General features: G+C 42.2%; 1 protein-coding gene across 2 annotated transcripts; it reads left to right on the plus strand.

Annotated features, from left to right (window-relative positions):
• Window positions 1-14,856: 14,856 nt before the first annotated feature.
• On the plus strand, window positions 14,857-25,989 carry Lamp5 (lysosomal associated membrane protein family member 5). Of its 2 annotated transcripts, XM_059259602.1 has the most exons (6): window positions 14,857-14,920; window positions 15,421-15,593; window positions 15,967-16,098; window positions 16,223-16,328; window positions 17,450-17,638; window positions 25,811-25,989. In XM_059259602.1, the coding sequence occupies exons 1-6, from the start codon at window positions 14,857-14,859 to the stop codon at window positions 25,987-25,989; spliced, it is 843 nt and encodes a 280-aa protein (XP_059115585.1). The 2 variants fall into 2 exon arrangements, with proteins under 2 accessions (XP_059115585.1, XP_059115586.1); XM_059259603.1 differs by lacking the exon at window positions 15,967-16,098.
• The last annotated feature ends 725 nt before the right edge of the window (window positions 25,990-26,714 follow it).

Below are 26,714 nucleotides of genomic sequence, written 5' to 3' on the forward strand. Positions count from 1 at the left end.
TGTGGGGCAGGAGAATATTTAGATGGGAGCAGAGTAAAGAGGTTGAGGGAAGGAAGGTGGCAGAGGCCACATGATAGTATCTTCTAGGCATTTATATAAAATGGAAAGGCAAGGCAAAGTTTTGGGGAGTGAGTGAGTAAGAGCATGAGTAAATAAGACCATGACTTTACTAGAAACTCAGGTTCTCTACACATCGGGTGGGGAGCAGTTAGAATGCATGTACTCTATTGCTGTCCTGTCCCATCCTTCTAGATCAGATTCTCTGGGGCAAGGCCCACAGAATCCATTATGACAAGTTCTCCAGGGTCTAATGCCCACTCAAGACTGAGAACTGCTGCTTAGGAAGGTACACTTCAGATACAATGCAGTTTTTCATGTGGAATAACCCCCTCATCTTCTGACCTTACTTTGGATTCCTAGTCTCCAATGCAGTTCTTTCTGATGCTTGAAAAGCCTCCAGATGCAGACAGTTGTCTATCATGTCTGCTAGACAAGCTTGGTCAACATCTCCCTCAGAGGCCTTCTGCAGTCTGGCTTTGGGAGTGACACTCTTTTCTGCTTCCAAAGAACATTCCTTGCAATCCTCTATTGAAACATTTACAGTATCGTTTCCTAACTGTTTATTTATCTCTGATCTTCTTCCCAAACAGAGGAATTTTTATTTTCTCACACTTAACAAAAAATTAAATGCCAATATTTTCAAATATTAAAAATCATTTTAGAAACAAAAGATTTTTTCAACACACTGGAGTAGTTAAAAAAAATAAAATCTTCATTCTACCTAAAATGAAATAATAATAGATGCTATAAATGAACACGTTCCATTGATTGTAAGCCACAATTTCAGTTCCTTATTCAATCTGAATGAAGTCTTAATCAACAGCCTGCCATGGCTAAGTTAATGGCATGTTTCCTTTCTTATAGTATCAAAATCAACAGTGTATTTTATAACATCACAGAACCTGTTAATATGAAGTACAGAAAGAGATAAGGAAAGAGGAAAATCTAGAAGGATGGAAAGTGGAGCTGTGGGGAGACAGGAGTGTTGTTTGACCAGGAATGGATACTTAGAAAAAAAGCTCCATGAGAAGGTAGTATTTGAAGACAGATGGGAAAGCGGAGTGGTATAGTTATGGGACATGAAACAGCGTGGGAAGAACTTTCCAGGTAAGGGAAAAGCAAGGACAAAGGCCTAAGGGCAAGGTCAACACCTTGCATCTTGTTGATCAACCTAGAACCACTCAAGACAGTCTCTGGGACAAGAAAAGCAAGTGGAACAGGAAAGACAATAGAAAAAGCAGAAGAGTAGGAACATAGAAGAGAAGTGAAGACTTACGATCACATTTCTAATTGGTTCTAAAAAATGCGAAATAGAAGAGGCAGATGAAGAGGATGAAATTATTGAAAAGACAGCAAAGAGAGCCAAGTTTAAAATAAAAGCTAAAGTAGAGAAGTAAGAATGGATAATAGAAGGGGAGACATCCGTAAAGAAGAAAAAGAAAAAGCATAGAAAGAAACACATAAGGAAGAGTCACTCTCTGAGGAAGAGCCAAGCATAGCCCAGTAGGTCCTTTTCCAGAGAAAAAGAAAGACAAGAATGACAATGAAGACAGATGGGAGGAAACTATAACTCTGTCACCAGGACACACAATGCTTTAAGACTCAGTTGGGAGCATACTAGAAATGCTCTAAAATAATAAAGGGAGGTTGAAAAATGATTATCTACAGATTTTCCAACTTTTTTGTGTGTGTTGACATCAACTGTTAGCCTTGGAGTTCTTGATACACAAATCAAAATATTTTCTTTTTCTTATTTATTTACTTTTAGTTTTTTGAGATGGGGTTTCTCTGTGTCCTAGAGCTCACTTTATAAACCAGGCTGGCTTCAAACTCACAGAGATTCCCCCTGGCTCTGTCTTCCAAGTGCTTGGATTAAAGGTGTTCACCACCTCTACCCAGCTTTCTTTTTATTAAAAAAACAAAGACAATCTCTAATAAATACCCACAAGTGATTATATAATAGGACCTCACATATTGGTAATGCACCAGATACTTTTAAAAGATCATGATTGCAGAGTATTTTTACTTCATGCCCATGCAGACTTAATAGAGCTTATGAAAGCAACAAAAGGATATTTTAGAGGTGTAAATTAATAAAACATTTTTACCATTTTTATAAATTAATTTTCAGTATTCTAGATCTTCTTAGAGGTATTGAGGAAGCAGATGAACTAAATTCAGTCCTTTCCCTTAAGGATTTCTTAACTAGCAAAGCAAATGGGAAAATAACCACCACACAATGCTACAAGACTGGTCAGGGAAGTATGGAATGTATTGCTCATACAAGGAGTATTAGCTGTGTTCACTGAGACTCCTGTGAAGGTCTAGTTCAAACTTCATTGTCTTGGAGTACTCCTTTAGCAACTGGTTTGAACTATTGGCTGTGAGAAGCAAATGCATCCTGTTGTCAGCTACTAGAGTTTTTAAAACCTAATCTCTGATTTTAAAAGTAACTTAGATTGCAGGTGGTTCACAGGACATTTTATAGAAATAATATCCCCCAAATTGGCTTGTTTTAGTTAGGGTTATTATGACTGTTGAAGCAGAATAAGGTAGAAGAGACCAATTATTAGAACTGATTTGTTGGTTTATTTAGTGATACACTTACTTAAAGCACTGCTTGTACTGCCTACCTGCCAAGTTCCTGGAACAGAATGACCTGGAGAAATAGCTGAAATAATGGGTCGTTGTCCTTAACAATCCATTGACCATCAAGAAGGCTTCTCTAAAATCTTACTTGCTTGTCTGCCCCACTTTGTGCTTTTAAAGTAGGAAATGAAATAATGAAAGCTGGACCCTATACTGAGGCTCTTAAGGAACCACCTTCGCTTTGGTCCACTGGTGGTATTTCTTTTCTTTCACTCTCATTTGATGCTGGAGTGCTTATTCCAGAAAGATTCCTTCAGTACTGTGGTGACAAATCATGACCAAAGCAACATGGGAAGGAAAGGGTTTATTTGGCTTATCCACTGAGGAAAGCCAAGGCAAGAACTCAAACTGAGCAGGAACCTGGAGGCAGGAGCTGACGCAGAGACCATGGAGAAATACTGATTACTGACTTTCATGGCTTGCTCAGTCTGCTTTTTTATTGAACCCAGGACCACCAGCCTACAGTGGCACCAACCACAATGGGCTGAGCTCTCCCACATCAGTCACTAATGGAGAAAATGCTCTACAGGCTTGCCTACTGCTGGATCTTATGGAGTCATTTACCTAATTGAGGTTCCCGCCTCTCAGATGACTATAGCTTGTGTCAAGTTGACATCAAATTAGCCAGCACAGGGCTCTATCTTAAATATTATGTGTTTTACAATAGTTATTTTCAAAGTAATAATGGAGCCTGGGAATGTAGCACAATGGTTAATACCCATCTGCTTTTTCCATTCTCTCTTAGTTTGAGCTATCTGTCATCTTCCAACAGCTCCAGACCTCAACATCCTCTTCAACAAAACCAAATAAGTGCAAGAATGTCTTCTCATAGACTGCAAAATATCTTATCCTCCCTCCTAGCATCAGGAATTGATCCCTAAATCAAGAATCAATGACATATTTAACATTACCAGAACTTCATGAAGAGAGAGTTAAGGGTAAGAGCTCCTCTGAAGGAAGGGGTTACAGTTCAAGGAAACGGCAGTGGGTGTCCATGTTGGAGCAAGAACCAAACAAAAGATGCCAACTAAACTCTCTTCCAAAACAGGAATCCAGCTGATCATTATATGAGAAACATAGGGGGTTCCTGTCTCTATCCTACAGGACTGACATAGCCTTGCTTGTTGAGTCCTTTCACTTCTCACATCTCCCTTGCCTTTCACATGAAAATGAAAACCATTTGCTCATAATACCTCCAATTCAAATGGAGTCCTAGCCTCCAGTGCAAAGGTATTTAGGTGGAGTCTTAAAGAGATAGTTCCATGCAGATGATGTCATGTGGATGGGGTCCTTGGGAAATAATTGGTACTCTTGCTCTGAGAGAGAGAGAGAGAGAGAGAGAGAGAGAGAGAGAGAGAGAGAGAGAGAGAGAGAGAGAGAGAGAGATAGCAAAGCTTATCTCTGCTGTCATGTGAGAACACACCCTGAAGGCAACCAGTGGTTTCTTCAACAAGCCAGGAAGAACCTTTTGTAGAGTCCAGCCATGCAGACACTTGATCTTTGTGTAACTAACTATTTAAGTCAAAGTTTTCGGCATTCTGGCTTATGTGCATTTCCAGACAGTTTCCAAGGGAACAAGGAAATTCAGTTCTGTGTTCTTTTCCTATTGAAGGAATTTCCTTTTTTTAAAAAAACATTTTATTTATTTTATTTTTTTATTTTACATACCAACCACAGATCCCCTTATCTTCCCTCCTCTCGTTCTCCAGGCTTCCCCTCCTAGACCTGCTCTGGCTAATACAGAAGACACTAGACACTTGTGGCTTTTCTGCGTTTCAAATGTGACTGAACCATATTGGAGAGGCCAGATTTCAAAGACTTCAAAGAAAAAAGACTTCATCATATTCTCTCAATTAGATATTGGCATATTATTTTTTGAGTATTTTGTGTTAAATAATGTATATTATTAAAGTTAATCATGTCCTCTTCTTTTTAATTTTAAGTGTGCCTATCAGAATATTTTAAATTACATGTGTAGTGTGCACTCCATTGTACTGGGCAGTATTGCTGTTGATTAATGTTTATTTCTAATTTGTGTATATGTGTGTGGGGTGCAGATATGTGTCCATGTGGGTGTGTGCACATGTGCATGTGGGTGTACAAGGAGCCAGAGGTTGACATCAGATTTGCTCTTCAGTTACTCTCCATCTTATGGGATGCATCATCTCTCATTGAAACTAGAACTCACTGGGCTGGCTACCTGGCTGGCCAATGAGCTCCATGGATCCACCTGTTTCCCCTATATCCCAAGCTCGAGGGTTATAGTTGCAGCCCATCCTCATTCATTTGGCAATGTGTTTTCAAGGTCTGGTGTGGTGATATTTTATTGGTGCTGAAATGTGGTGATATTTTATTTGTATGTTAATAAATAAAGCATGCCTGGAGATCAAGGGAAAAAAGGCCAGCCATTTTTAAGTAAATATAGAAGTCAGGCAGTGGTAGCACACACCCTTAATCCAATCATGTGGCAGTCAGGGTCTCTGTGTGTTCAAGGACATGCTAGGGAACAGCCAAGCATGGTGACACAGGCCTTTAATCTCAGTACCAACTATAGAGACTCGGAGGTCTGTACAGGCAGTTACAGGGAAGTGAGGTAGTTGGGCTAAGAGCCAATGAGAGGGCAGAAAAGCAAGGCAATAAAGATGCAGGTTAGACAGGAAGTAGTCACATTTTGGAGGGGATAGAGCTGGTGAGGTAAGGTGGTTTGTGGCTCTCACTATTTCCCTGATCTCTAAGGCTTTCACCCCAATATTTGGCTCTGTGTTTCTTATTTAATAAGACCATTTAGAAAATTGGCTTCAGTTTGGCCCTTCTGACCAGAAGCATCTGAGTACTTGTTAGATATACAAAGAGCCCCACCCAAACCCTAACTTTAGGTAGGGCCTTGTGAAGCTGTGAACATGCTCCGCATCAGTATTCTGTAACTAATAGACAGGAATGCCATCAATCCTCCGCATAAATAAGATACTGTGCTCTGGAAGAGGGCTGCTTGAAGGATAAGAATATGGGATGGAGTACAATAAATTGGTAGTCAGGCCCCCTCTACCATTTTGATTTAAAATTAATGTCTTGATCTATTTTGTTGGTATAACCAAATGTCTGAATCTGAGTGACTTATAAGAATGGATGTTTATATAAAGTACAGTTATAGGGGTCCAAAAACATGGTGTTCAGCTTCTGCAGAGCCACATGGCAGTTCAACTCCTAATGGGAAAACAGAAAGGAGAAGTAGACCCACGGGAATGGTGCATATGCAAGACAAAACAAGGGACAGTGAAAGGCTCTTTTATCCCCTTATGGAAAGTGCAGTAATCCCTTCATGTGCATGAATCTCTCATGATACCAAATCCTCTTAAAGGCCCCACCACCTCTCACCACCATTACAATGGGGACCAAGCCTCAACACCAGTTTGAGTAGAAACAAACCATATCAAAACCATAGCATAAGGTCTGGAGAAATGGCTCTCTGTGATTGAGAGTGATCGCTATGTGACCCCGAGGGCTTCAGCTTGGAATTCAGCATTCTCAAGAAGTCAGGCATGGTTTCCACCATAATCAGAACCCCAGGACTTGTCAGGGGGCAAAGATAAGAGGATTGCTGTGGCTGGAGTGCAAAAAGCCTAGCTGAAAAGCTTGAGCTTGATATTCAGGTAGAGGAAGATGCCCGATATTTTCCTCTGGACAGTGCTCAGCAGTGCGTGCGCGCGCGCACACACACACACACACACACACACACAGCACAGAGACTGAGAAATGCAGCCTTATAAACTAACATTTATTGAGGTTGATTCTCTATCCTCCCAATATCCTTGGTGGAAGACATTCTTATGAAGGTGAATTCACTAGTTCAAGGTCATGCTGCTATAATCAGCATGAGTCAGGGTGCCATACATTCTCTTGCATGGCGTCTGTCGCTTGTCTCAGCTAACTAGTAACCTGAAGTATTTCCATGCTAGCAATTCCTGACTTCCATGAAAACCACCTGAGACACTTAAAAACACAATCCTGCCTTGAGTATCGCTAGCTACAGATCTCAATTTCATTAGTTCCACATGTTGTCTTGGTGTGCATAGAAGCTCCCAGGACTTTCAAAGCAATTCCCACTGGACAGATCAAGAGAATCCTGGGAAATACCTGAACAAGCTGGCAACAGCTTAACACAGGCTCTGTGAGTGAAGCCAAGGTGCAGGAGTTCCCTGGCTATCATTTGAAAAGGCACATTCGAAGGTAATCCTTCTGGCTGGGCCTTGCTCTTCTGCAGTCTCCCAGGAAAGGCGAGGTTATCAGTTCAGGAGCCAGATTTTGAGCACTGTTTCACTTAGATGCCCTGAGCCAGGTGAGGTCCCTGATCCTCCTACACGAGTTGCAGCTTTTCCAGCTATGCTGTCAGGGCTGGACAGTTTATTCTGCTGTGTGTGGACCTGGATTAGGGAATCCTGCAGAATCCAAGCTAATTCCCTTGGCATCCTCCAAGCTCCATTGTAGAAAAAATGCCTTAGATTTAGGACAAAGTCCTTATAGGAATTGAAGCTCCAGGGATCTGGAGGAAGATTCCCCAAAGCTTATAGAAAACCAGACAGCTCAAATCCTACCTACAGTCAGACTCCAGAAACAGAAGTCTCTAATGGCTTGATTTCTTCTCCAACCCAGCACTTTCCTCTCCCTTAAGCTCCATCTTGGGGATGGAAGTCTTAGGAGTCAACCTTTCCAACTCCTGTTTGAGCTGCCATCCTTGATGAGGAAATGTCTTTTTGTATGCTGTGAAAACATGTTGCTCTGATTGGTGGGACAATAAGCGGCTTTGCCCTGTCCCCTGGGCACAGCTTTCTTGATCTCGCCTTCCATGCACCCATCCCAATGGCCGCTTGAACTTAACACAGGCTCCTTAGGCTGTCTTCCTTAAAACTGAATGTTATGACATGTGGGTAGTGACACACACGTGGGCCTAGGATGAACCAAGTTCCTATCTTCGGAGAGATGTAGACCAGATCTTTGTTCTACTTTGACTTTTACTAATTTCACTCTCTCCCTGTGCCTCTTTCCCTGCATCCAAAAGGCCAGGCCTCCTCCTTTCACAGCCTGCAGGGGGAGGGGGAGGGGGGAGGGGAGACACAGGGCACCAGTGGATGCCTATGCACCTAGCAACATCCTCCACACTCAGCTTCCTTGCTAACAGACACCACGTGTGCCTTACCGGTACTGAGAGAACAGAAACTGAAGCCTGCTTTTTGTGGACTCCAGGTTTATCTTTAGATACGTTCCTATCTATTCTCCCAGATAAATTCAGCGATGAGAGCTCCCGAGCCCGCCTCCAGCTTGCGACCCAACTTTCCTAGCCAGGTTCCGGCCCATCAAATTGGGAAATGAGGTGATCCATCAGCCTGCATCTCCCAGGAGTGTCTCTGGCTGGGAGCGCCAGGCAGGAGGCGTGCCCCATCTGTGCGCTTAGGCAAAGTCACCGGGGAATAGGGGAATAGCAGGGCGATTGCTGCGGGGCTCCGGACCTCTGGGTGACCTGCGTTGGTGTGCAAAGCTGGCTGTGGATCCAAGGGCAGTTTGACTTCATTTGAGACAGGGGGGCTGTGGACAGCTACCAAACATCCACAGCCTAGGATTTTCATCAGAAGGGTAGCAGGCTCTGGAAATCCTGGGGAGAAAACAGATTTGAGCCTGGAGACTACACTGACAGATGCCCATCCTGGACTGGAGGGCTGAAGAAAACCTCTGACAGACTCAGTTCTCCTGGCAGGGGCCTCGGGAGTCTTACAGTCTGAGGAAAGCCTGAGAAGTTATTAACTTCGCTTTTAAATTTTTTTTTTAAACTAACAGTAAACACACAGGGAAAACCAAATCAAAACCGCGATGTTTTCATAGCCATGTGTACAAATTTATATATAAAATGTCAAGGATATATGGAGAATAACTCCTTGGTTTGTATCAAGTGTGAGAGCCCAGAGTTGTAATTTGCTCCATCCAGACGAGAAGGGGCGAGTCTGGGTGGACAGGTTCATCTTTGGCGGGTCTGCAGGAACGCAGTTCCCCGGGTCGGGCAGTAAGGCAGGGCGGCACACCCAGAGAACTGTGCAGAGATCAGCTGCTCAGAGCCCTCTGGGCTCTGCAGTCTCTGAGCTCAGGAGGTGCCTCTGAGCTGAAGACTTTTTGATCAAAGGCAAGCCCCTGGTTTGTCCCTGGACACGCTCCTTAAAGTGGAAGACTGGATTTTTCTTCTAGCTGGAATGCCCCCCACTCCATACCTTATCCCCAGATTTCCAGAAAAGGAGTGAAGCAGAAAAACACCTAGTCGGGCCACCTGATTCTGTGCTTCCACCCCCACCCTGGCTCCTGGTGCGCTTTAAGGCCCTCTCGGCTTCCACCGTCTTTGAGCAGAAACCATTGTCTGTTTTGAAACCCTTACCTGGAGCCCGGGAGTGCTACAAAAATCCAAGCACCGCCAGGATCTCAAGCGCCCCTGGCATTGGAGTTCTTACCTGGACCTGGATGGCTGGGGCAGTTTCCTTGAGGTGAGGACACAGGAGCTGGCGGTTTGGGGTGGGGGAGGATAGGAGAAGTGAAATCTTTGTAACTTGATCTCTCTCCTACTTCAATACTTTAAGGCTTACTCTGGCTCCTGTTCACCTACCCCAGGCAGAACAGGGAACCTAAGGAACCAAGAGCAGAGAGCTAAGAAGGTTCATTCCCTATTCTCCCAGATCTATTCGTTTGGCAAGTCTTCCTGGGGTGTAAAGGACTGTAGAGAAGCCAACAATACGGTGCTAGGAGCCACCATCTTTCATAGGCTCAGGACTTCATCAGCTTAGGGTAAAGGCATCAAGACTACAGGCGATAGATTTTGTGTGTGTGTGTGTGTGTGTTACATATATTACATATTACACCCCAGCTGCTGGGCTTGAATGGCTTCTACTAGAGAACAAAAGGTTCCTGTCTCCACTGTCATCTTCCCTCCCAAATGCCATTATTGACTCTCGCCTAGCTTCAAGGTAATAGGAAAATAATTTCAGATAAGATAATTAAGAGTAACTAAAATGACTAGATTCTCTAGGGACTGACACCTCCTAAAAGAGATTGTAAGCACTGAAATGATCTCAGAAGTCAGGTAACAAATTATTTTAAATGAATCTCAGATTGCCTAATCTTACTTAGGTCCCTAATGTAGCTATTTCTTGGAGAGATATCTTAAAGGATGAAACAACAAAAATCACAAACTCCTGTATGTCTTGTTTTAACTTTACCCCAATTCATCGAAGTTTCCCTTGCTGCTAAGAAGTAGTGAGAATGTGCTCCACGGTCTAAGACCTTACACACTGAAGCAGTGTAGACTGTACTCCTTGGGCTAAGACCTTACACAGGTGGTACCTGAAGCCCCACCTAATCAACTAAAACCTAGCCAAAACACTTATCTAGTGACTGGTACAAAAATGACAATTGTTCCTTTGCTTCAGTTCATTGCTAGGATTTCCATGCTCATGTCTCTTCTCTTCAACCCTCCATGGTGAAACCATTTGGTTTAAATGAATTCATATGACATTTCTTCAGGTCTTGCTAGGAACACAGCCAATGAAAGGGCCATTATTTTTATTGTTTCTTTCAATGATTGCCCTCTCTGTAAAAGCAGCTCTTGTTGAAATAAATGTGGGAAGGATCAAAGAAATTAAAGGATAAAGGCAATCACACCAAGACCAGGAAAGCTGAGTGCAGCACAAAACCAATCTCTATTTCCAGATCTTTTCAAAATACCATGGCGTTTGACAGCGTATGAACAAAATATTCTGATAAAAACTTATAATTCGGTCCTTATCTCCACTTGTTTTCTGTTCTAGAAAGGATTTGAGGTCTGTAATGATTGATGTTGTGAGATAATTGTTCTGTGATGAGCTAAACAAAGGAAAGGCTTGGGTGAGAGTATTTCTAGCTTAAAACATGTGCGAGTCTAGTTCAGTTTAGTTTAATCTACTTCTGTGATTCATGTTGTGTTTTTGTGTGCACTTGGCTGGTATGACATTGGTGTTGTACAGCAGAATTGTTTTTACATTTCACTGTAAGGTGGATAGAAGTCCCAATACCTAAATTTCAGCTGGAACAAAGACCAGCCTTTCCTTTGTGAAGCACATAAACATGGTTTTGTAAAAAGTAATGTTTACCGATTTTCATAATTTTGTCACGATTCTATGCTGGTCAATTTCAGAGATGCAGCAAGTTGACAACTTTAATTTTATGTGGAACAAGTTTTGTAGCAGTCATTGTTTGCATGTATGTGTACACAGATTGTCAGAGAAACAATGCGGAGAGTCACTGTACACAAAACACTATGGACTGGGGTCCTAATTTCTTTTTATTGCAAATTCATAAACATGGAAACATGAAGAGTTACATCTTTGCATTGTCTGCTTACATGAAGTTATATTCTCATCTGCATAGCCTTTCTTTGTCTTCTGTCAAGACTCTTCTTTCCCAAGAGGCTCCCTTTTTTTTGTCATTTACAGCCTTTCTTCTCCCGGGGTGGCTGCCTTCCTCCCTTTGCTCCAAAAAATTACTGCATACCCATTAATGCCACCCCCACCATATTTTCACATGTGATCTTATTCTCTCCCACCTAAACTGGAGAGGCATTTCCACCACTTGGATGATGTAGTGGTCGTCAGATGGCAGGAGAGTCATAGAAACTAATACAATGAGTGAGTATATGAATTGGAGTGAGTCCATCAAAGGACCCAGAAGACCTACTGGAAATCATAAACCTAGTGCGTTTGAATTATACTTATACAGGACATTTGGTTTTGGCCAGTAGTAGCAATGATTTTGAAAATAGACACATCCCTTATCTATAAGAGTGCATACATTTACACCATTTTTTCTACCTTTTTGCACTCCAGGTGTGAGAAATGGATCAAATTTATTCTGGAGACCCTTGTTAATATTTTTATTTATGGGTATAGATGTTTTGTCTACATCAATGTCTATGCACCATGTATATGCCATGGAAGTGAGAAAATGGCATCCTGTCCCTTGGGACTGGAGTCACAGATGGTTGTGAGCTGCCATGTGGGTGCCGAGAATAGAACTGGGTCCCTAGAAGAGCAGTCAGTGCTCTTAACTACCAAGTCATCTTTCCAGGCCCATTTGTCAATATCTCAAAGTATGATTTATTGCTAAATTTTCTTTTGTCATTTTTCTGGTTACTGTAAAGACCTAAATATATTTTCTTTAAGACGATTAAACAGTTGTTAGATTAAACATAGTTGCAAGTTTGAGATTTAATAATCTAGTTTGTATTGCAAACAAGAATCATCAGTGATAAGCTGAATGACTTTCTAGATATTTATGCGTGTAAGCCATGTTTAAGATCACACACACACACACACACACACACACACACACACACACACACATTGCATTAATTATTCTTTGAAGGTGATACTTCTAGGAGGAAAAATATTAAAACTGTCCCTTCCATTTTTCCTTTTCAACTTGTTTAAATACTCTTTGGTGTCAACAAAGAATCATTTCTATCAGGAATGAAAAGGAATGGAAAGAAATAATTATCAAAGAACCACATTGCATAAATTGTGCAGAATGGTTAAGATCATTGGTCAAGAATATTTCCCATCTATTATCTTATTATGAAAGGAGACCATTATGAATGAATTTAGTTTGTTTTTCAACAGTTCATAAGGTGATGATATCTGCAATAATGCACCATGAAAGAAATCACTGTAATCTTTAACAGGTCCTTCTCCTGCTTTTATGTTGCTATTTGTTTATCTCAACTATGTACAATGCCAAGTGGTTGGTACTCAGTTAAAGTTTATAAATGGCTTCAATCTGTATTTTATTTTGAATAGTTTTTAAATTCAGTGACTCAATTGACCTAACCAACCATCCCTTAAATCAATGGTTCTCAACCTGTGGGTCATGACCCTTCGGGGGTTGAAGGACTTTTTCACAGGGGTCTCCTAAGACCATTGGAAAACACAGATATTTACATTATAAATATGTTCAGAACAGTAGCAAAATTATAATTATGAGATAGTAACAAAAATAATTTTTATGGTCAAGGATCACCACAAAACTAGGAACTGTAATAAAGGGTCACAGCATTAGGAAGGTTGAGAACCACTGCCTTAAATGTTACAGTTTTTTAGATAAGAAAAACTCAATCCTCTAGAAGGTCACAAATGTAAGTACAACATACTTTGTAAATCTATCTTTTCTTTCCTTACTAAAGTAGGAGGAGGAGGAGGGAGGGAGAAAGGGAGAAAGAGAGAGAGAGACAAACATAGACACAGACAGACACAGACACACAAGACACACAGAGAGGATGAATGCTTCCTTGCTTTATAAGTTTTACAGTATCACAGGAAAATAAATGTGATATAATCATGCTAACATAACAAGATATATGTTTTATATATATGATAAGAGTTGAAATCATATTAGTCACAATTTGCCTTCATTTTTGTGTATGTAATCATTTATATAAGACTTGTGAATTTTTTGATGAAATACCAAGATGCAGATATATACCAAAAGATATAAAGCTTCAGTATTAATTCAAGTGTTACTTTATAATTTGAGCTGCTAGTGATCTAACTCTTGTATTTTTTTTTGGAAAAATTAAATGCAACCAAATATATTGACAGTTTGAAGCAAACACTATGCCAGAATATGTCTATACTTAAATCAGCACTTTATACATGTCAAAAATGTGGATTATTGATATTTTTAGGTTTCAGTCTGTTTGTCATTTAATAAAGATTTGTAATGGCGGTCACAATGTGCTGTGTTTAGAGTCTAAGTGTTATGTAAAGAGAAATGAATATGATCCCTATAAAGTTAAAACACGTGATTTTTTTTCTATTTTAATTCTAACTGGCCCTATGACATTTGAGAAGGTCATTTAATTTCTCAGTGTTTCACATTGGGGTAGGTATAACAATACCTCTATTTTCCCTTGCTCAGCTCCTAACGTCATGGGGCGATTCAAGCTGACAACATAGGTAAAAATGCTTTGTAGTTTGCCCTTTAACACGACATTGGTGATGACATATGTCTAAGGTGATTATTATTTGTTGACCTAACACAATATCCTCTAATAAAAGAAATATTTGGACATCATTACAATTAACGAGGGCACCATGTCTACTCCCAGAAGAGGTGCATTATGATTTATGAGCAAGAATTAAAAAATTTAGCGAACTACCAAAAGCAAACAAAGGAATTATCCAGCAGTGTTTGCCTTTCTGCTCCAGTAGAAGCTTTAGAGTAATACCCATGTTTTTTCATTACATAACTATGGGTCTTCACCTACAGGATAGTTCTAAAATTTCTGTCCTACCAGACCCCAGATAACCCTGTACGCTCATGAGCTTCAGGTTTATTTGCAACCCTCTTAACAAAGTGATCACAACTTAATGAGCGAGGCTAGCTCAGGCCACAGGCACTCAGAGAGTGGGATTCACGGGCCTCTCAGTCCACAAGGATATACTGCATTGTTTGGTTCCCCCTTTGAGGAGGTGTCATTTTAAACTTAGAACCTCTTGAGCGAACAGAAAAGATGTCTCTGAAAGCCAGAAACTGTTGCCATAGCATTTTCCATCTCTGTTCCTGCCTACCCTCCTTCTCCAAGGCAGGAACAATCTGAGCTCTGTCGCTTTCTGTTGGGAGCAGATAGATGTCTCTCCAGGATCCAGGGTTCCAGTACATACTGACTGTACCTCGTGGGAGGGTTTAGTAAGTCCGAGGGTGGCATTAAGTTTCCTAGGACAGACTCATCTTTGCAGATACCATTGCAGGACAAAAAACAGACCTAGAGAGACATTTCCTCCCACACACCATCCCAATTCCATTGGCCCTTAAAGCAGCCAAATTACAAGTCCTGAAACACAACCTCGTCATTTCCAGCACTCTCGGCGTGGACAGCTCCTGCATTCTGGGCGCTTCCTCTGCAGTGAGCCGCGGGAGAGCCACAGCTCCTGGTGCAGCACGCGACTGACCCGCGCGCTCGCTCCTCCCTGTCCGCGCTCTCCCCCACCCCGCCTTAGCTCACTCTACCGGGCACTTTGAGGGATTTCCTCCCGGGGCGGCCTTTGCAGCAGCAACACATCTGCCTGGTTGGCGGCAACTGCGAGCATGGATCTCCGAGAAAGAGCCCTTCTCAGTGGAGACAGACTTCGGATTCTCCTGATGCTCTTCCGTGAGTAGCATCTGGGGACCAGGAATGCGGGTTGCACTCTGCAGAGAATCCAATACACAGAGTAAACCTAGTAGCTTTAGGTTTAAAACTGGCCTTTATGTGTTGTGGTTATTTGGGGTTGGCGGTGGGGATGACCCATCCGTGTCAGAGAACTCCCCGAGAGCCACACACCTGTGTGGCATCACCCAGACAGAGCGCGCTACACAGACCATACTCATGATGGGGAGGGGAGGTCATGGCACTAGCAGGAAAGATTAATCCCCCAAGTGTGTTTTTTAAAGCCCAGTCGTATTGTAAGTAAGAATTTAATTTTGTGTTAGATCCTGTTTTCATTGTAAATCAGAGGCAGTGAATCTGAATTTGGTAACGCTGAGTTAGAGAAATGGCTTGTGGAGCACACAGCTTCCAGCTGGGAACTTTGCCACTCCAAAGCCCGCAGAGAACTGTCTCCGGTGTCCTAAAGCCGCGGGCTAGTTGGGATTGCTTTGCTTGCTCCGCAGATGCAATGGCCCAAACCGTGGCAGAACAAGAAGTGGAAAATCTTTCGGGCCTTTCCACGAACCCCGGGAAAGACATATTTGTGGTGCGGGAAAATGGGACGACGTGTCTCATGGCAGAGTTTGCAGCCAAATTTATTGTACCTTATGATGTGTGGGCCAACAATTACGTGGATGTAAGGAACCTTTTTCCTCCCCAGCTTGCCCCTAGGGCTGCAGGGCCGAAGGGCACCCTCTCTTCAGGCCCTGCCAAGACCTCAGTTGCCCGCCTCTTCCCCCCAAATCCCTGCAGGCTGTTCCCGAATGCTGCATGGGGGTTCCAGCTTGCAACGCCTTCTGCTCGCCCTGCCTGCTTTAAAAGTAAACCCCCTCTCTACTCCCCTCCTGGAGGGGTGTGCACGTAAGAGTCTACCCGCATGTTACTGGACCCCCGGAGCGCGCGTGCACAGGAGCGCCCAAACCTGCAAGCTAGAGTTTGGACGCGCAGCCCTTCCCGATCTGCGCCAGGGTCCCACGCGCTGAGGGGGCGCGGGGCGTGTGTGTTCCCAGCTGATCACAGAACAGGCTGAGATCGCCTTGACCCGGGGAGCTGAGGTGAATGGCCGCTGTGGCCACAACGAGTCGGAGCTGCAGGTGTTCTGGGTAGATCGCGCCTACACACTCAAAATGCTATTTGTAAAGGTAATTCGGTGCGGTGGACGCAGAGGGATGGTGAAGCCCGCGTGGGTGAGCGCGGTAGTGGCCTCTGGGGTTGTCCATTATAAAGCAGTTGGAGCGGTTCACAGGAGCCTCCCCATCTTGGCAGGAAAGTCACAACACTTCCAAAGGACCAGAGGCGACTTGGAGGCTGAGCAAGGTGCAGTTTGTCTATGATACCTTAGAGAAGACTCACTTTAAAGACCCAGTGAGTGGTAAGTAGTCCAGTGGGGCTGGGAAAGCTTGGGCACAGGAGCAAGAGCAAGCCAGAAACATGCATCCTGTCTCTGGGTTTTGGGAACAGCTCTGGGATTTGTGCACTGAGTACAAACCTGGCCAGGGCCTGCTTGCTCTCCAGGGTCAAAGAGGTGGGAGGGTCTCTGTGTCCCTAGGGAAAGCCTGGGCCCCAAATCCTTCAGAATCAAGCTGAAACATGACATTGCCATGGAAGGGGCACCAATGAGTTTTGCTATTTTTTTCTGCATCACGGATTGGTTTGCTCTCGTGTATTAAAAAAATGCAAGAAGACACTGCGACAGGGTTGGGTGGGCTGCAGGATCTTTCAGTGCACAACGGCATAGCTCTCGGGGCTTTAACTGCAGCCACTTCAGGGTGGGTTTTGTATCTTGTATCTTAATTCATTAGCTTTTTCCACTTAGCCTCACCCTGGTCTTCCAAAAACAATCGAAGGAGAAGAGCACCCACACCTGAAATAAAAACGTGCCTATCAGCAAGCACTATCAAAGACCAGAAATACATTTAAACGTATTTTAAAACAAAAGCAAAATTCACTGTCTCGATCATAAGGAGGCCTACCACCACTCAAGCTCTGCGTTGGAAAGGGATTTTTACTAAGGTTGCAAAAGAGTGTTGGCATCATTTCTTCCTCTTTATGTTTTGATAATTGCAGTAAAACAATTATTTTTTTTTCCTTTTACCAAAATAATCTAGAATTTTTCATAGGATAAGAGGAGAAAGAGAAGGAAGGAGAAAGAACAGCAAGCACGAGAAAGGAGAAAAATGGAATGCGAACTGTGGAGAGCTGCACCACTGTTCTGTCTTTGGAATTACTGACTGAGGCTTTAGGCAAAAGGGTTGTGTTTTCAGACAGCACACTTCTTCCAAAATGGAATTCCAAATTAGTATCTAGTGAGGACAGTCTCAGAAAGAATGGGGAGTTGGTCCTTCACCCCCACTTGGTGTCTTTCCTGGAGCTCCAGCCCTAGGACTGCAGCGCCAATAGGGGAGGCATAGGTTCTGGGCTTAGTAGAGATCTCCCTGGGCTGGGAGCAGTGAGGCCACATCCAGCCCAACTGCTACTTTGGTTTTCCCGCAGCTGGGAAGCACACAGCAAACTCTCATCACCTCGCTGCCTTGGTAACCCCAGCTGGGATGTCCTATGAATGTCAGGCTCAACAGTCCATTTCTCTGGCCTCCAGTGATCCGCAGAAAACTGTCACCATGATTCTGTCCGCAGTGCACATCCAACCCTTTGACATCATCTCTGATTTCGTCTTCAGTGAAGGTAGGTTACACTGGTGTTAAGAAAGGGAGAGGGGCTGGCTTTAAAGATGGGCTCCCAGGATGTTTTCACCTGCATTTCTTCTATGCTGCAAAGGAAATTTTCACAAGATGTAGAGGTTATAAAGTGAATGTGTCAACTTTCTGCAATACCCACCCTGCCCACCCCCACTCACTTCTTTATTCTCTCACTTGCTCCTATGGGAGAAATTATTTCAAGGCAGTTTGATACTCTGCTTATTTCCCATGGGCAGAGTCTAGCTTGTTTTAACTTCCTACTGAGTTGGGGATTACCAAGTGGATACAAGGAATTTTTTAAATGATCATAATATTGGAAGATTCCCATTTGAGTCACCCCGCCACCATTTCCCAAGCTATTTTTTATTCACCCAAACGAAGCTTCCTCTTATATTCTTCCTATACCCAACAGAATGCCTCCACCACCCCTAAATAATTATTCCCAGAGCATTTGAGAATTCTGAAGGCAAATTTTCCTTGAGAGAAAGGCCTGACTCTTTTGTGCACCTCCTCTTCCTTCTTTTCTTTTCCTCTCTCTAACTCACCTCTATCTGCTCTCTCACTCTCTTTCCTTCTAGCTTTCTGTGGTGCTCTTGGATAGAATTCAGGCCCCCATCTTAATGCTTTTCCATTGTGCTACATTCTAGGACCCAGGCCAGTTATTCATCTTGGCATTGGTTATTATTCATTTTGGCTTTATTAACATCTAACATAGTACTAGATCAGTTTAGGTGTCCAGGTAACTGACTAAACAATACCCTGATATTCAGTTACAGAGACTTTCATATGTGCTTATTTTAGGAGTAGAAACTAAGATCGAGGGGTCAGGATCCCAAAGTTTGAAATATTTACTTATTATCGGAGCATTTATAAAATGCAGCAGTAAGTGTCTTTCTTGAGATGAAATGGTACATTTAATATGATACATTATGGTTGTTGAAGACCCAGGAACTCGTTATGAAAATTCTGGACCATGTAGTATCCTTCCACAGAGTTGTCATTACAAGCCCATTTGAGTTCCAGTGGGAACATTTAGTGGTGTTCAGTGGCCTTGGCTGTCTGCTGGTCAACTGTTATTAACTCTCCCTTGTTTATTGGCACTTCTGGTGTTACAATTGTTGATTTTACTAGTTCTTCACCACTATCCCACTCAAATAAATACATTCTGGGTCATTTCTAGGTTGTTGATCATTGTCTATGGACTGAGAAATCACACCTGGTATATGTTTAAGTTTATTTGTATACACAAACAACTACTGAGTAAAGAGTAAAGCTCTTGACTGTAAATCAGTGAAATTCATTGCATAGAATTAGGTACATATTTTGTTTAAAAACAATTATTATCCATTTCATTTGTAGATGGGGGAAATTACTAGGCACACATGGAGACTTTAAGCACACATAATTTCCTAAATATAGACAGAATAGGCATAGACAATTTGCAGTATTACCCAGGCATTTCAGGCTGGTAATTAGGATAGTCTCCCTGTGTAGTGCCCCAGGCTCAGGCTTTAGTGCTCCTGGGAGGAGGCAGGCATCATTCAGAATCACTCACTGGATCTTGCACCTTTGTGTGGAAGACGTTCTTTTGTTCCTGGCTCCTCCTGCCTATGCTTCCAGGCATCTGCCCACAAATGTCTTGGGAGAGATTGTTGTATTCCATTTAAAGGAATTGGAAAGCTTCCTTTTGGATTGCCCTTTCAGGTTCCAGCACTGGGGCTCCTAGGGACTTCCAGTGTGTTTTATATGTCTACGTGTGTGTGAGTGGACTGCATCTGCTAGAGGGGACAATGTTTGGTCATATATCTACACAGCCACTATGGTTGTTGTATGCACTTTCGTGTGTGTGTGTGTGTGTGTGTGTGTGTGTGTGTGTGTGTGTGTGTGTGTTTGAAAATGGCCAGGGCTTTGTTGTGAAAAGTCCATTTCTTGCGTCAGGAGGTTTTTACCTGATGGTCTTCACAGCTGCCTATTTAGTTGACTATAGGAGATAAGCAAAGAAGGATCAGTGAAATGGGTAAGAGGACAGTCACTGGGGCTGAGAGCAGCCAGACGAGGGTTGACATCTTCATCACACATGTCCACTTAAATGCATCAGACAGCTACAGAACTGATCTTAATCACCAGCATAGCCTAATTTTAATGCACACAGGAATTTTGAATGGCAGTGAACATAGTTGTGATATTAATATGCAGAGTCTGCTTCTTGTAGACCCTGAGGTGGGGCCCCATATGCTAAGCTCCAGGTGATGCTCCAGGATTTACAGAATCCTATAGAGGGCTGGAAGGATAAGAGGCTGAGACATATAACAAACTTTGGTGGGTGGAGATGGATGAGGTTGTAGGAGATGGGAAGCTCCTTGGTTAACCCCATCTAGAGGGAGATACTCATAATGTGAAGATCAGCATCCATCCGGAGAGGAGTGAGGAGGAGGATGAGACTTCCTTGAGGAAAGAGGGCTGGCCATGTGTCTCGTGGCAGCAGTGTAAGGAGTAGGACCATGAATAGCAGTGACTGGCCATATGAGAGGATACAGGCAAACGCTTTAGTTAAACCAGAAAAATCTGAGTGCATTGCAGTTCGTGAATGTCTAAACCTGAGCCAACTTTTAATGCTATTTAAAGCAGTGAGATCAATCTTCGTCTGTTTTGAGTGGTAGATGTCACACTGTGAGATGTACTGGTAACATGGACTATAAAATGGTATCAGCAATATTGGTAATGCATTAGAAATGATGATGTCCAAAACAAGTTTTGAAAGTTTTTTTTTGTAATTCAAAAAGTTTAGAATATGAAATTAAATAGTTTCTGGACTTATGCTGGTGAAGTCCTGAAATTTAAGCAGTTCTCAGGGTATTTTTCTGAAAATGTTGGAGCTCATTGTAGTTTATATTTTATTGCTGCTTATATGTTTGATTATGATTTAGTATGGTCCACTCATTTCAATGTACTATAGTTTTTTTACTCAAAGTACTCAACTATTAAGAGATTGTGTGTGATTAAATGCACAATTGCCTTCTAAAAAGGGATTGATCATGCATTCATTGAAATGGCATTTCTGTGGGTCTGAAGGATAGCAACTGTTATATGTCTTAGTAAAAAATTAACAGTAAGCAATCAAAAACATGAGTGAGAAGGGTTTGGGGTCCCTCTGTGTGACATCCTGTAGAGGCTGCCATGGCTTGGAGCTGTATAAGAACAAGGTCCTCCCTTATCAATGGGAAGCAGCTGTGTGGTGAGGTTTCAAGGACTATACAAAGCAAGCAGGCTCTAAATGGCTAAACATTTGCCTACATGGATTGTTTTAAAAATGATTGAGTTTGTAAAAATTTGAGTTTGGTGCCAGCAGGCTTTTGAGCTAAAGGGTCTCAGCCTGCAGGGAAGAAATAACCAACCAGTGGAGAGGGTACCTTTGGCTCATTTGTATACCAAACACACTTTGTATATCACTGTCACCTGCTGTTCAAAGCGCCTCGTGTTTCTCAGTTGGGGTTAATTAACTTGTCCTTCTGCAATTAATTCACAGTATAACCCCTTGAGGGTCTGGGGTATTTCTGGCTGATGGGATAGGAGATTCTTCACTGGGAGGGAATGGATCATCCTGAGTATTTTAATGGTCTGAATGAAAGGAAAATTTGACATGCAATGTCAGGAAAACATAATAGATTATGAAGTTTGTCTCTGGTCTCCTTTATTAGAGACTCAAATTTACAGATATTTAAAACAGGTCACAAGAAAACTGGCCCCTTTTTAATTTTCATGGGGAAAACAGTCAAACAAAAGACACAAAGGTCCCCACGTACACAGAGTATCAGAGGTCCAGAGAACCCTGAATTCACACGCATTTATACTTTAGTTTTTGCTTGTTTATTTATTTTCAATTTTCAGTACTGGAAATTGAGCCCAGAGACACTCTAGACAAATGCTCTACCCTGCAACTCTACGCCACTGACCCTCTGAACTTTTTATCATTTCCCCAACAGCTGGACCAGGGGATGCTGCCTGTGGGGGCTAATGCTATATTGGAGATGACCCTTTTCACTTTTCTCTATATTACCCTCCCAAAGAAAAACTTGGCAAAATGCCTTCTTATAAGCACTTTGACAGTCTGCAGATTCCAGACCTTTTAGACTTGTGTTTGACATGTTATTTCCCAATGTGGCCTTGCTCTCATGGATTACCTGTTTACAAGTACCTCTGGAGGAAGCAGCCAACAGGAAGTGATTCCAGAGAACATCACTGAGAACTGTGTTGAAGGCTTCTGTGTGGAGCCTGTGCACAGGGCCATGCAATCTGTCATAGAGTTCTGTATTCCAGGCAATGTTCTCCAGAGCTAAGGTGGGGCATGCCTTCGAGTTGCCCACTAAGGGGGCAGAGGAAATCTGGTATTTACCCACTAATGCCATACATTACTGACAGCTGCTTTGAGGACATCTATTGTCTGGAATTTATAGCCTGCCTTGTAGTTAAAGCCCATTGGAAGTGGTGGAGGCCGAGGGGAGAATAGATGGATCATGTGCATGTCTGCTATCCTAAGGGATGGGATTTATACACCTTCCCTGCCGTGGGAGAGCACACAGTCTAGTGAGAAATGGTATATATAGCACACACCACATTCCCAACACGAGGATCCTGCTAATGATCATACTCGCATTATTTTTCATCTATAATACATAAATCTTGATGAACCTGCCATTCGAGGTCACAGTTTCTCATTGAACAAAGCTAGAGTATAAAGGCAGCCCACACACAACGTTAAAGAGGACCAAGCCCTGTCTCTAGAGACACTGTCGGACAAGAGAGGGATATCCAGCTACCCAAAGTCAACTCAGCTATTTGTTCAGAAACAGTCTGGAAGTTAGGAGAGCCCCAGGCAGACCGTTTGGCGCTTTGCCTATCCTACTGCTGCTGGGCTGGGGCACAATGAAGAGTATAATGTTCTCAAGGAGTGAATACAGATTTAAAATGCAACACAACAAACAAAGGCCACACCCACCAATCAGAACCTGATTTGGGGGCACATTGTTAAGTTGAGGGGGGTCTAATTGACTGTTGTAGCTGGCATCAGATGGGCTCTGTGTTGTCTGGTCTGTTTCCCAGATTACTGAGCTGCTGTTCACGTTTTCTTGTCGTGGGTCACACATTCAGTCCTGCATTTTGTATGCTCTAAAGTCTAGTCCAGTTAGAGTATGAGGGATCCCAAATCCTGTGAGGTGGACAGAGATGCAGGGTCCTGGGTCATGTGGAGCCAGATGTAATTTGGGCTAAGCCAAGGGACTCTCTCTTCCTTTATGAGGTAGCTAAGGCCTATCTTGCTCTGTGTTCTCTGAGTTAATAATCAGATTACTGCACAGGATTTTAACTCAGCAGCACACAGGGGTTGTGGATAGTGAGTTTCTGATTATGTGTGTGTAAAATTCAGTGCGAAAAATTGTATTGCTTTCATTAACCTATGAGCAGAATTTAGAGCATTAAACATTTCTTTTGGTTATAAATGAAGGTCATAAAAACAGTGCTATTAGCAGTAGTTGTGACTTTGTCACCAATAGAAACCATTGTTTTTCTACTCACAGAAGTCTGTGCAGGCCTTGTAGAATAACACTGATAATTTTCACAACTTTATAATTATAGCCAGCGTGCATGTGTCAATCCCAGCCAGCATGCATATGCCAGTAAAGAAACACATATGTTGCTGAATCTCAAATTAATAAAAATACTTGGATAGATGAATTTTGATTGTCTTTGCAGCCTTCCATGCATTTTATTTTTTGTATTCATAAGCACTGTTCTGAATAGATGCCCACAGTTTTATCAAACATGCTTTAATGACTCATAAGCAGCACCATTTTTTTAAGTGATGAGAACAGAAAAAATTATGTGTTAGCATTTTATTACTGAAACAAAATACCCAAGCCAACCTACTATTTTGAGACATGCTCTCACTATATAGCACAGGCTGGCTCCAGAAATGCATATATTCTTTTTTCTTTGCCTCCCAAGGGCTAGGATTACATGTCTAAGCTACGATGCTGGCCCTCCCATGATGTTTTTTGGCATCTCTATAGCTTGATAGTGTCTCATATTCCCCTTTCTTGTGGCTTTACTTCAGGTTTTCCCTAAAGTAACAAAGAACACATGTTTGAGAAACTGCAATAGCATCCTAGCCTCTTTGCCTCCTTTGCTCTCCCTGTGCCTTCCCTGTGCTGCAGTTACACTGCTGAGTCCATCCATTTCTTTCCAGTGGGGCTTCCTTTACCCCTGGCACAGTACTTTGCCCCTTGGTGCCTCCATTGCTTCATGTATAAAAAGTACAATAATGTTATTTTCCTTGTGCAGTTGTTATGTCACTAGATGAGAGATCACCTTTGTGTTTAAAACGGAATGTTAATTTAAGAATCATGCCAATGCATACCTTTAATCCCAGGAGGCTGAGGCGACAGGATTATGAGTTCAAGGACAGCCTGACATACCAAATGAGGCTATCTTAAAAGAAAGCGGAAAAACTTAGGACTCAGGAAAGTTTTGAAAAGCTGTATACTGGAGTGTAAGTTCCCAATTATTCAAGAGGAATAGTTTCTGGGACTCAGGAGACTTCTCTGCTCTTTCTGATTGTCCTGCGTATAGTGGGAAGATTCTAGAAGAGCCTACCATATAGTAGTGACCCAGTAAATGCTTGCTGGTGCATACCTACTTGAAACCTCAGTCCTCTGAAAGAGATATTAAAAGCTGAGTTTCTGTGCATCCGACTCATAAATATGGTGAAAAGATTCCCAGTTATCTAAAAGGTGTGACTATCAGAAGGTTAGAATTTCCCATTCCCCTCCTTCTCTTCTTCTCCTTCTCTCCCTCCCTTCCTCCCCCCTCATGTTCCCTCCCCCCTTTTTCTAGGTAGCACTGGATACACAGGGCAATTACATTATTTTGGATTTTAAGAGAGTGAAAATATGACCCAGTTGTGAAGTATTGCTGACATGTTCTCTCTCAGTCTAAATGCCAGCTACATGGATTGTTCAAATGTAAATATTTATCAAGGTGTGCTTCATTTAAAATTATAGTCCAATCTGAGTGTATTAAATGTTCAACCTTTAAAATGTGTAATAAAGTTTAAAGTGTCATGTTTAAAGTGAAGAACAGTTGAAGGTACATAATTAAATACATTTTTACATATACTTGAAACCCAGAAATTAAGTTACAAGCCATTCTCATGAGAACCAAAAGTTCTCTTGAGTTCTTTTTCCTGTGTGTGAACATATTTCTAGTTTCTAGGACCATGGAATTTATTTTACCTGTTCAAGATTTTCATAGAAACAGGGATAATACAATCTGTACTTTTTTTGCGTCAATTTTTATTCAACATCAGGATTCTGAAATTCACTCATTTTGTAACTTGTTGCCATATTTCATTGATCTTTATTGTTGACTAATATTCTACTTTCTGAATAGACTGTAGTTTATTCCATTTTGGTAAACATTTTGATCATTTCCAGATTGAACTATTCTCCCTAGTGCCTATGGATATTTTCATTTCAGTCTCATCATGTCCATATGTTTTCATTTTTCTTGGGATGGTATAGAAAGGTAGTGCTGGGTTCTAAGGCAAGTGTGCATTTGTCTTTGCTAGGAATCACCAGACTGGTGAATGCTTCAGCAATTTATCAGTTTAACCAGGTTGTCTAACAGTTTCCCTTTTAACAGTTTGTTTTCAGCAAGTGCTGAGCTCCACATGTTCTAGTCATTGCCAATACTTGTTATTTTCAGTCTTCTTGAACATTTTGTGTTTATAAGTAATCTTGTGTATGCTAGATATTAATTAAAAGTTAAAAATGGAAATTAAAATGTAGTGGCTATATCTAATTCCAAAACATTAGAAATTTAAATAAATTATTCAAGTAAATTTAAAATTGAATGAATTACCCGGATATTTTGATGGCTGCCAGGAATCCAATAACTGAATATGGTCTTGCTAAACTGATACATACTTACTTGATATTATGTAGAAATATTAAGACTAAGTGAAAGAAAAAAATGACCTGTCAATCTACAAAGGCTTTCCTGAGAGATTATTTCATCTCTGCTTCTTTCCTGCTTTTTCTAGGAGGGCCTAGGATTCAGAGTATTTTCACTAGAGCTCATTGCTTTTTTTTCTTTCTCATTTCAGAGCATAAATGTCCAGTGGATGAGCGAGAGCAGTTGGAAGAGACCTTGCCCCTGATTCTAGGTCTCATCTTGGGCCTTGTCATTGTGATAACACTTGTGATCTACCACATCCACCATAAAATGACTGCCAACCAGGTGCAGATCCCCAGAGACCGATCCCAGTATAAGCACATGGGCTAAGGACCATTAGGCAGACAGCCTCCAGGTCCTGCTCCCCAAAACTGGATCATTTGGAACAACAATGGCACTTCTCACCTGTACACAGGATACACCAACATAGCTACACTCCAACAGGCCTGGGCACCTGAGTCTTGCCTGGCCTGTGTCCATGCTTAAACCCAGGGATGGTGGGCAGGTCTTGGGATTTGTGGGTTGAATGGTGACTATTGTGTCCATGCTGGGGAGGAAGTGGGGGTGGGTGGGTTGGGTATTAGACAGCTTTCATGCTCATGGTAGCTTAGCTTTGAATCTCTGACTTTGTAAGTCTACATCACCCAGAAAGGAAGAGGTGGCCCTTATATTTAGAAACTGGAAACCCTTCATTTGGGAGATCTCTATTTGCTCCCTTGGCCTCAGCTGGTTTACTTACATGGTTTTCTTTTCTATCTTTCTTTTTATTTAATAAGAAATTTTTAAAATTTTTTTCTCTCATATATATTACATCCTTACTGCAGTTTCCCCTCCCTCCTTTCTTCCCAGTGTACCCCGCCCCACCATCCACTCTTCTACCAGGGATATTAACCAAACATAACATATCAAGTTGCAATAAGACTAGGCACCTTCCCTTATATTTAGACTGAATGAGGCAACCCAGTGGGAGGAAAAGGGTCACAAAAACAGGCAAAAAAGTCAGAGACAGCTTCCATGTCCACTGTTAGGGGTTCCACAAGAAGATCAAGCTACAC

This window comes from Peromyscus eremicus, chromosome 4 (assembly GCF_949786415.1).
Source record: "Peromyscus eremicus chromosome 4, PerEre_H2_v1, whole genome shotgun sequence".
Classification (NCBI taxonomy): domain Eukaryota; kingdom Metazoa; phylum Chordata; class Mammalia; order Rodentia; family Cricetidae; genus Peromyscus; species Peromyscus eremicus.

Coding starts and splice junctions, on each gene's coding strand:
- Lamp5 (XM_059259602.1), top strand. CDS start 14,857: ATGGATCTCCGAGAAAGAGCCCTTCTCAGTGGAGACAGACTTCGGATT. Junction 14,921..15,420: donor GATTCTCCTGATGCTCTTCC/GTGAGTAGCATC, acceptor CTTGCTCCGCAG/ATGCAATGGCCCAAACCGTG. Junction 16,099..16,222: donor TCAAAATGCTATTTGTAAAG/GTAATTCGGTGC, acceptor CCATCTTGGCAG/GAAAGTCACAACACTTCCAA.